This window comes from Pteropus alecto, unplaced genomic scaffold (assembly GCF_000325575.1).
Source record: "Pteropus alecto unplaced genomic scaffold, ASM32557v1 scaffold33, whole genome shotgun sequence".
NCBI classification, from domain to species: domain Eukaryota; kingdom Metazoa; phylum Chordata; class Mammalia; order Chiroptera; family Pteropodidae; genus Pteropus; species Pteropus alecto.
This window is the reverse complement of record NW_006435762.1, coordinates 4,758,006-4,769,469: the sequence shown is the minus strand read 5'-3', so window position 1 is coordinate 4,769,469 and position 11,464 is coordinate 4,758,006. Positions and strand designations below refer to the sequence as shown.

Here is an 11,464-nt window from a genome sequence, read left to right as displayed (position 1 = left end):
AGGAGCTGTTTGATTTAAGCCTCGCGAAGCCCTTTGGTTTCAAAATCGTTTTCAAAGACATGTTTCTCTCCTTTGTTAATGACGCTATTATAGAATGGAGAGGTTTCAGGACTTCTGCTAGTGATCCCTCTGCTGGCTGCCCCAGCATATTTCAGTTTCAGATTTAGTTGGTAGTTTTTTAAGTAAATGAAACTTAAGAAGAGCTCCACCCACTTGTCATGTTCGTTCGTTTCCCAACTATAACCTATTGCCTGGCTGACTTTGCTCCAGTCTGACACTGACTGGCCGGACCATGGCTTCAGTGCAGGCTCTGGGGGGTCCCAGTGCCGGGCTGACCTGTGCTCTGATCCTGATATTCACAGTGCTCCTGCAGTCCCTCAGTGTGGCTGTGACTTACATATACTTCTCCAATGAGCTGAAGCAGGTCGGTACAATGCTCACGGGGCGGACAGAGGCTGTCAGCACCCTCGGGATAACTGCCTCTCTTTTGCGTCTCTATTTGCTTCTATTTAAGGACTTTGTAGTGGGAGAAAATGTTCTCTTTCTCTGCTTGTGGACTCCAATTGCTAATGCATAGTAGTACTGAGGACTTTGCAAAAGTAAGTGCAAGGGACTATGTGAACAAAGTGCAAAACTTCTGAGGTAGTTTTTTGTCTTCAACAGTATATGTATTTTACAATGTTAGCAATTCCTACCATTCACTGAGTGCTTTCTGTTAAATACTTTCTAGGTCTTTACTCTAATTCTCAGGGATGAGAGTAGCTGCATCAGAACAGAGCTGTGTCTGCTTTTGCTCAACAGTACTTCTGGTGCTGGCACATGGCTCCCACATAGTAGGTGTTTACTAAATAATGCTTAATGGATAACCAACCTTTATTTTTATTTTATTTTATTTTATTTTATTTTTTTATTTATTATGGTGACATTGGTTAACGAAATCCAATAAGTTTCATCTGTACACTTTAACAATAAGGCATATATATATTTATACTATGTGTTCACCTCCCATAGTTAGATTTCTTTCTGTCAGCACATATTTGACCTTATTTACCCCGTCTACCTCCCCGCTCCCCCTTCCCTCTGGTAACCACTAGTCTATAGTCCATGTCCATGAGTCTCTGTTTGTTTGTCCTGCTTATTTGGATAATCGATCTTTATAAATGTGGTGGCATAACTAACACACAGAGAGCAGGATATAGTTGGAGCCCAACCCAAAGCCAGGCTTTAAAACACTAACAACAGTGCTGTTGTTTCAGATGTGGCTAATCCCAGTGAGTTTTCAGACAGACACTGCAGGGAACTAGACTTGGGCTCTGCACAGACAGAAATGCTTTTTACATGCTGTTTGCTTATCCTCAGGCTTTAGGGCTGTTAAGCAATGCCAGACTCTTCATCCCATCTTTCTTATAAATATCTTAAATTATTAGGTGAAAAGCCTTTACATAGGCAAGTTAGACTTTCAAAATTTAGCAAGTAGAATAATACACATGTAAACTAAAATCAGAACTGAGCCTAGCAATGTCATTAGCTTTCTCTTTTTCCTCCAAGATATGGAATGGAGACACATCAGATCTTTGAAATATATGTTGGTTTTAAGTCTGTGGCATTTCTGTGTTGACAATTGCAAAAATATAAAAGGCTAGCATTCTGTCCTGTTCCTTAGACTAAGGCATATAATGTGGAAAGTCTGTAATATAGTGGTTATCAGGTGGACTCAGCATTTTACTGTTCATAAAATAATTGAAAATAAAACTACCATTCTATGCCTATAGATGCCCCAGCTATGAATCCAGGTACATTTGACAGAGAAAAAAAATTTAGTGCCATTTTAGTTTGTGTCTGTCTCACCTGCATAAAACTTTTGGAACTATGAATGCAAAATTGCTGAAAATAAACCAACTCAGCTTTTGGCTTTTTATATATATTTTGATTAATTGTGTATTCCAGAGAACTGTGAACTGGAAGGAACTTTGTACACCCCCATTTTATAGATGAGGAGACTAGGGAAATGACTTATCCAAGCTCAGAGAGGGCTTTGGAAGCAGAGCTGAACCCAGGTCTTTGGGTACCTCATCCCTCCACAGCAGGATCTCCATTTTTGCATCTTGTAATGCACACCACATTCTGCTACGTTATGAAGAGGCAACATCAAATCTGCCAGCTGGCTAGGAAATGCAAGGCTATAGTTCTCAGAAAAATATAAATTGCACAAAAGCTATAGCGTGTTTGCTAGACAAGTTTTCGTATTTCTTAACCATATGTGATTAAGTTTCTTTTTTGGAAGGTCTTTTCAGCTCCCATGTAAATTGCAGATGCAAATAGATGTCTCTAATAGAAGAGTATGGGGTAGACAGGGACAAAGAAATGCTGTTTAATTCCATTGCTAGTCATATCTCAATTCAGGTGGCCCCAGCTGTTACCCCCACTGTATCTACTAAGAGAATGTTTTAGTCTAGTAGTTAAAGGAAGAAAAGAAATAAACATTTAAAAGTAAATGAATGTTCTATGCCAGAGTGTGTGGAAGGAAATAATTAACTCAGGTTTATATTTTTGCTCTTGAAGGACCTTGATCAAACGTCCACGGTTGAGTACAGAACTGCATAACTCTGGCTGGAACCCCTCATAAAGAGTTATTTTGATCTGGAATGAGATTGTCTTTCTATAAGAAGGAGCAGATCATACCTAAGTGTGATCCTTCTTCCATGCTTTAGAGTCCTCTAAGTTCAAATAGCAGATAAAAAGAGCCATTTTCCCATTTATTTCCCCATAGATTTGTACAAGGAAATAACATCTCCTTAAGCCTATTGTTGAAATGAAAACGGAAAGAAAAAAAAAAACTTCTGACCTTGCATTGACTTCCTGCTTTTCTTTGTACTATTAACTAGTTATCAGCCTGGGACATATGTGAGTCTGTGTATGTTTGTGTGTGTGTGTGTGTGTGTGTGTGTGTGTGTGTGTGTGTGTGTGTGTGCGCGCGCACGCGCACTTAACATCAAACTTAACATCAGGCAAGGACTTTGTTCACAGTACAATGATCTGGCCATCATAAATGTTTACTTTCAATCAGGAGGAAGTCGCAAACATTCAAATAGTGTTTCAAATCTATGCAGGTAAATCCATAGCTAGTGTGGACATTTAATGAGGCAGTGTTCAGATTTCTAGTGGCAATGTGGTCCAGACTCTGTCATCCAAGAGAAGTAGAAAGGAGAAGTAGAAATCAGAACTAGAGTCTACTCAGACAGCCAAAGCTCAGACAGCCAAAGCTCAGATCAAGAAAGAGAACATTACCTGAACCCCAAAGTGTTTGGCTAACTTTTTATTTAGGATCCTTAAATTTAAACAGACTCCACTGCCTACTTTGCATCTGGGTGGGTTTCCAGCTTTAGAGTGGGATCCACACTATGTCAGAACTAGAAGGGACCTCGAAGATCACCACAGTGAACCAGCTCAAAACTTGAGTGGAGAACAGACACAGGAGAGAAGCAGCAATTTGCTGAGGGACATACAGCTAGTTAATGGCAGGGCAGTTAAGGACATTGTGGCTCTGGCTGCCTGGCCCTCACTTGTATCATTTCCACCATCTAACTTCTTACTTTTATTCAAAGGTCATAGGACAGCATGCTTACTTCTCTTTCAAGCCATGAGTTTATCCAAGGTGCCAAAACCTCTCTGAATCTGTCATCAGTTTCTATAGTTTTAACTTTTAAATGAACAAATATAAAAAGCATCTGTGCATAATATTGTGTTATATTTCACTTCATCCTAGATTCAGGACAAGTACTCCAAAAGTGGCATTGCTTGTTTCTTAAAGGAAGATGACAGCTCTTGGGACCCCAATGATGAAGAGAGTATGAACAACCCCTGCTGGCAAGTAAAGTGGCAACTACATCAGTTTGTTAGAAAGGTAGGTGGACGACCAGGTGACTTCACCAGCCAGTATAGAAGGTCAGAGGAGAAGGAATATTTAAGATCATCACGTCTAGACTCCTCATTTTGCAAAAGAGGAAACTGAGGCCCAGAGCATTTAAGTGATTTCCCCCAAATTCATAGAACTAGAAAAAGGTATAACAGCACCAAATAGTGGGTCCCAGTCAACTCCTGGTCTAGAGTTCAGGTCTCTACTCTAGACAGCCTCCTCATTTAATCTAATCTTTTTATCTCACATGTGAAAACTAAGGCATAAATAGAGTAATATGTTCAAGGTCACACAACAATAAAAGATGTGTGTAATTTTTTTTTTTCAAAAGTCAAAAGAGGCCAAGTAATAGTATTTTATATTCTTCCTACATGTTGATCTCTGAAAACATATATTTATTTTTGTATGCACATAGAGACAAAGAAAGAGGAAAGGAAGAGGGAAGAAAGATACATTGAGAAATTGAAAGTGAAGACACCTCAATTTGCAGTTAGTAAATGAGAAATTATAATATTTTCTGTTTATAGAAGTTGCTTGAAAAGGATCTCTAGCAGAAATACTATGTTAGCTAACAGTTTATTTCACTAAATACAATGACATAATTTTACTTTCAGCAGTGTGACATGTCAAATTAAGTTTCTTCTCTCAGGCTCTTTCCTTCTTTGTAAGACATTATTTAATAATAATTACTTTCTGCCTACCCAGAAAGGTCAGATGAAAACAATTTTATGAAAATTCTCTGTAAACTAGGAAGCACCACCATTGTTCAAAAAAACACTGGTGACATTTCCCGGGTAAGAGGAAGTTGTGTTTTAAAAACAGGATACTAAAAATAAATAAATAAATAAAAAGGATTCTAATTCCATTGTTTGATGCTCAGTTTCATTTTCCATAAAATATAGTGTTATTCTGGTGGTTAGGAATTTGATTTATAAACTCGAACAGTCCTCACAGGAGAGCTCAGACATCACTTATGGTGCTATTTCTACAAGAAATGAAATCACACTTCCATCTGGGAGTCAGAGAAACACATCTGCTCTGTGGCCACCCTGGAAGAGTGCTGTACTGAAGCAGCTATGACGCCATCACCTCAAGTGACAAGGACCGGGAAAGGTCCAGGGTTGGGGGAGGATCCTGAGGAACTTAAGGAATGGGATCCACAGTCCCTGAGGTTACAGGGGTGGCAAACCCACAGGTGGCAGGGGAAAGAAACTTAGAACTAGTGTAAAAATCTGGAGACTGAGGAAGTAGTTTAGAGTCAGGGTCTGGGAGTGGGAAGATAAGAGAAGTAGTGGGGTTAGAATTTATGTATCTCTTCCCTGCTATTTTTCCTCTCCTTCCCATTCTCATATCCTGCCACAAACTAAAATAGAGAGGAGCTGGGAGAGGACACAGAGGGGAGGAGGAGAACGTAGGGAAAAATAATTCCCCATTTTTCCCAGGCACCATTAATTGAACAGACTATTTTCAGTAAATATCCTATATTCACTATATATATTATCTCATTTAATTCTCATAACCGCTCTATGAGGAAGAAATCATTTTTCTCTTATTCTTCTTCCTCTTCCTCCTCCTTCTTCTTCACAGATAAAGAAGTTAAATTTCACATCAGTTAAGTAACTTGAGAAAAGTTTCCCAGAGCCATTCATTGACAGATTTGAACCTAGGCCATCTGACCATACTGTAATTATTCTTGTATTCTGCCTTTCACACTGTAGGAATTACCCTTCTCTCTTTCCTGCTAACTCCTCCTTCTTCCTTCCTTTCTGTCCCAGAATGAGAGAGAGAGGAGAGAGAGAGAGAACGAGAGAGAGAGCGAGAGCGAGCGAGAGAGAGAGAGAGAGAGAGAGAGAGAGAGAGAGAGAGAGAGAGAATGCTGAGTCTATCTCTCGTTTTCCCTTCCCATACCTCAGTCCCCACTGGATGAGAGGTAGTCTCCCCATTATCTGGAGTCAGGGCCTGAGGCAAGTGAAGAAGCAGAGAGTTTCTGATTTGGGATGGGAGTACAGAGGAGGGGAGTTTCTGGCAGTTGCAAAATTAACAACAGTGACAGGAAAGGAGGGCAATGATGGGCAAAGCCCCTGGGGGTGACAGAACTGAGTGGAGCAGAGTTTAGAATCCATGGGTGACCCAGGTCGTGACTTGATGGGCATCATGAGAGAGAGGAAATATGCCTTACATCTTGAAGTTTGGGCCTACCCAATCATTTAAAGCCCCTGAACTCTATTACACACATGTGTGCATACACACACAGAGACAGTGAGGTGACATATCTGCCACATCCATCAGCCACAAGGAGGCTTGGGAAACATTAAGCTGACCTAACTTGGCAGATGGCTCCTTCCTCCTGTGTTGCTCCAAGTGTGATCTTTCAGACTTTATCCAGAAACAAAATTTTCTCAGACAGAGGACCATTCTCTGATCACCATGTAGGGATGTCTGCCTCAATATTCACTCCAGCAGCCATGCTACCTCACGCCAATTATATGCTTGAACAAATTAAAGCTTTCTAAGTTGATATCTTACACAGGAATTTCCTGTTACACATCAGGAAAGAGAGCCATAGACCTTCTGTAATAAGTTTAAGATTTTTAGGGAAATTAACAAGCTTTATTCAATACTATTTGCAGATGATTTTGAGAACCTATGAGGAAGACATTTCTACAGTTCCAGGTAGTATTTTTGTTGTTGTTATTTTAACTTTCTACTATCAACTTCATAACAGTGTGAATAACTCTCCATCCTCTTCCTCTCTGATCCCATCCACAGATCCCACCTCTGAACCGATTGCTGCTCAGTGTCTCAAACTACTTGATTCTATTCCCTTCTTTGCATTGATAGCTAGAAAGCACAGTACCAAATCTGTGGCCCACCTACAGCCAGACTTTAGTTCAACTGAACCTTGTTTTTCCAACATGGATTTTCCTTTCATCTCAATTTCTTCAAATAGTTTTTTTTTTTTCTTTTTATCTTCTAATGTGTTGCAAATAAGTCCTCTAAATCCTCTCTAGAACATGGCTGGAAGGTAAATAAGGGCCACAAAGTTACCAATCTTCTCTGCTTCTGACTGCCATCAGGCTCTATGCCTTTCTTCATGCAGAAGCCCCTGGCTCCATCATCCCTTTCCCAACAATCCTGCTGCCAACCCACAGTTCTCATGCTGTGGTCCACATGCCACAGCCATCTTCCTATTCACAGTCAGCAGCCTACTCTTGACCCCATACCCTCCTTCAATGCTGTTACCCAGGCTGGCCTTGTTGATCCTCCACCTGGCTTCTTTTGTTACTGGCTTTTCACACAATTGGCTCCTTCTCATTCTTCTTCCTCCACATCTAATTGTCAGAAACTCCCTGGACACCTTTATAATTAAGTTCCCCTACACTCTGTTATTTCTATCATACTTACTGTGTTCATTTCCTTTTATTCTTATATATATTTTTTATCTGAGTGTTGTCTGATTTTTTACCAGTTTGGCAATCCACGAAGACAGAAAACATGTGTTTCACTCATCTCTCTATATCTAGCACCTAACCCTATACCACAAGCCTAGTAGATTCCCCACTCTTATCTGCACCACCTTCAGGGAGTGTGTGTGTGCGCGTGTGTGCGTGTGTGTGTGTGTACTTTGATCGAGACGAAATTCCTATAACACACAATTAACTATTTAAAGTGTACAATTCAATGGCAGTGCCAACACCATCTCTCTCTACATAGAAGATTTTTTAATATATATGTTTGGTTGCATAAATATGTAAATAAAATAGCCCCATTTTCCCATACTCATGGCCATATAGGCCTGAATACATATACTAAAGACTTACAGTCCTGGGGCATATCAACCTGGCAGAGTGGAAACAGCTTTATATATGTATGTATGTATGTGTGTATGCATATATGTATATATATGTGTGTGTGTGTATTTATATGTTGTTAATGAAATCTTCCTAATTCTCAGCTATTCTTTTCCAGTCCAATAAGCTTCTTTGTTACAGCCTCATTTTCCTTTTTAAAATAGTTTTTATTAAATAAGAAGTATAGGACCTCATCCCAGGGTCTAAGCATTCTTTCTGATCATTTCCCCAAAGGCAAAAGCAGTAGTGAGAGTAGTGAACACCCTATCTCTTTTGATAAGGCACACCAGATCCATAGTTTACAGTAGATGCATATACTATTTTCAATGTTGTAAGAAAAAATATTATTTTTTTATTCATCCCAATTATGTACTTCTCAGTGTACAAAGTCGTATCCATGATACCCAAATATACATTTTTGCAGGTTTCTTTTCTGGGAGGTGTTTGCTATTGCTATTTCCTCTCTTTAGAATTTTCTTCAAATCTAGGCTTTCCCCTATCCTTGCAATGACTTCAAATGTAAGATATTTATAATCGTATTTTGTTATTGTATACTAAAAATAAAGTATTAAGGCCTAAGGCAGGCAAGGCATTATGAATTATTTATCAATGGAGCTTAAATGTAAGTGGACACATCAACCTTGAAAGCTGAGCATCCTGAGAAAAATATGTAATTGACTATGCATCCCCATGCCATGTTTGATCTTTTTTTTTTTTAACATTTTATTTTTTCATTTTCCCCTTCCCTCCTCCCCTCTGGTAAATGCTTGATCTTCAATACCATTTAAATGCCCACTCATCTTGAATAAGCAATATTAATACCAGATTAAAAGAAATGAAAAGAGATTCTCATTTTCCATTCATTTTTCTCCTATGGAATTTTATTACCTCTTTTTAGTTCCCTCTACTAATAGCCTACTTTTCTCAGTCCTGATCAATTATAATAATCTGGTAACTTGCCAGCCTCCAGTCCTCTCACCTTCTATCTGTCAAACCTTACTATGAGAGATAAAGTTAGCCTGAAGAACAAAACATGTCTCTTCACTTCCCTGACCAAATCTTTCAGAGTCTTTTCATGTCCTGTAAAATCTAAATCTCTTAGCCTCACATTCAAATCCTCTATAGTTTGACTCATTATTCAAACCTGAAACTGGACTCCTCTCATGCCTGTGTCCCAAGAATGCTTTGTGCATCCTGCCTTGGGGCCTTCTCCCATCCCTATGGGCCCCAAGCCAGACCATCCTCACCCTGTTCAGATAATTATTCTTGTACCTCAAACACTTTCTTTCATTTGTTTGTTTATAATTCTTTTACCTTGTTTCTAGAAGAGTGCCTGGCATAAATGTGGTGGGCACTTTGGTTTATTGGAGTAAGTGAATGAAAGGGCCTTAGCACAAACCCTCCCCTGACTTCAGCTCTCCAATAAATAGGAATCTCCCTCCTCTAAATAGCCATCACTAGTTCTATTTCCCTTAGGTACATTTTCACTTTCTAATTCATAGCTTCTCTAAAAGACTGTTTAAGTCCCTTGAGGCCTCAGTCAGTGTAATCAGCGATTCATCTTTGCTGCCTCTGTAGAATATAGTGCCGTGCATTGCCCCTTGGGAAGTTTGATCTGATGTTTTTAAAGAGTAGTTTGTTGAATTTGTATATTTTAAGGCTGTTCCAGGATATTTCAATGGTGGTCAATAAATGTTATTTGTTTATTATGATCTAGTGAATCAGCAATTTATATGCTCATATACTAATTATCATGATCAATATGTCAATTTGTGTTCCTTTTGGGAGGTGGGGGGAAATGACTTTTTGCTACCAGCTTGTAGCATCTATGGACAATTGTGATCACTGCTGCTCCTTTAAAATCAGTAGTAGCTAGCAAAGAGGAAAAAATAATTGAGATAATGAAATTGGCATCATACTTATTTCTATATATAGAACTCAAAGTGGAAATTTGCCAATACCTGGTTACTTGTGTACTTTAAAAGACTCAGCAAAGATTATTATAAGTCCACAGTTTTGTTTGTTTGGTGTTTTTGGAAAAGGGCCAGAATCCACTGTTATCTTCATTGTAATTACCTCTGATAAATTATAACCCAAGTTACTACTTATTCTTCCCTACTACATTACTTTTCAAATTAAACATAAATTGAAGTAGACTGTTAATCATACTAAAATGTAGGCCGTTTCGATGAAAACCCATATAATCAACTTTCAAAGCCTAGCATGCTCACAATGCCTAATCGACAACGGCTGTGAACAGTAATGTATTTGAGAGGCAGTTTGACAAATGCTGATGATTCTTTGTCATTTCTCTTTTTAGAAAAGTCACAAAATATTCCTTACCAAGAAATAGAAAAAGGACTTCAGAGAGTAGCAGCTCACATAACGGGGACCAGTCGGAGAAGAAGCACATTACCAGATCCAAGTAAGAAAAATGACAAATATATGGTTTAAAGTAAGGCAATGGAGGAATTTGTTCCAAATAATTTATTCTTTTAATTTGTACCTGAAATGTTTATATAGCAATTCACAACGTGCTCAGTAGTAATCAGCTTCCAGACTGCCTGTTTTCAGAAGCAAGATTTTACAAGACAAATAACTCAATTACTGACCTGGCATAACTGGTTTTAGGAAAATTATAAAGTGGGAGAACTTTGTCTTTGAGTTTCTCATGCCCCCATTTTTGCATTTTCCTTCTTCTTTAAGGAAATTTCTTTCTTTTTCATCAAATCTTCTTCCTCTTTAAAAATTCTAAATCAGTCATTTACTTTCATGATGAATTACTAAGTACCCTTATGGCATTTGCATTAGATTGAATGATAGGAAGTTGCCAATATTTGACTATTTTTTACTTACATAAATGTTAGTTTCATATTGTTTAATCAAATACATTAAACCTAATTTTTTAACTCTAGAACAAGGGTCAATAGAGTACTGTACTTAAGTGCATAAGTCTTACAATCTAAATACCCACATGGAAACCCAAGCTCCTCCTCACCTAGATAAATGCTTTGAGTAAATTGCTAATACAAATCAATCTTCAGTTTCTTCATATACAAAGTAGAGATAGATAATCTTTAACTCATAAAACAGTAAATATTATCACATGCAAAATGCTTAGTGTATTTTAAGTACTCAATAAGTCGTCACTTTTATTACTGTGAAAGGTTTTGTCCCAAGTTAAAGAAATTTTGGGCATCAGATAATAAATTAAAAGGTTATTGGGGTTTCAGGGTTTGTTTTGTTTTGTTTTGTTTTCTGGGCAGTTGCCTTCCTGGTATTCCTGAATTCATGTTTTATAAATGATTGACATGTTCTGCCTATGAGTGAGATCATTATTATGATATTACTGTTTGCTAATATGATAGTTGTTTTAAACTCTTGAAAAATTAAATTTTGCTTTAATCATGGAGATCAGCCCAAAGTTTAAAGGAATATCATATTTTGGTAGGGCCCTTTTTCATTGACTCTCTAGGAGTTAAAGATCCAAGGATCTGAAGATCTTTAAATCTGGGATCTCTTTGCCAAACCTTGTGCCCTGTCCTATTGTGGACTAGAGATGTCTTCTGTATGGATGGTGCCTTCGATTCTGGATTGCTGAGAAAGACCAAGGAGGGCCCCGAAGAGACCCAAAGGAATAGTAAGAAGTTCTGAGCTCTTGGCTTAAGGAAGTAGATATGTTTCTTTTGGTTTCTTT

The 11,464-nt window shown here is 38.3% G+C and overlaps 1 protein-coding gene across 1 annotated transcript in view; it reads left to right on the top strand.

The window, feature by feature from the left end:
- The first annotated feature begins 236 nt into the window (after positions 1–236).
- Positions 237–11,464, top strand: part of TNFSF10 (TNF superfamily member 10) — a 15,987-nt gene continuing 4,759 nt past the window's right edge. Inside the window, exons 1-4 of the mRNA XM_006910838.3 lie at positions 237–424; positions 3,767–3,904; positions 6,547–6,589; positions 10,088–10,192. Of these exons, the coding sequence (XP_006910900.1) occupies positions 293–424; positions 3,767–3,904; positions 6,547–6,589; positions 10,088–10,192 (418 nt within the window). The 5' untranslated portion in view covers positions 237–292. The remainder of the gene's footprint in view (positions 425–3,766; positions 3,905–6,546; positions 6,590–10,087; positions 10,193–11,464) is intronic.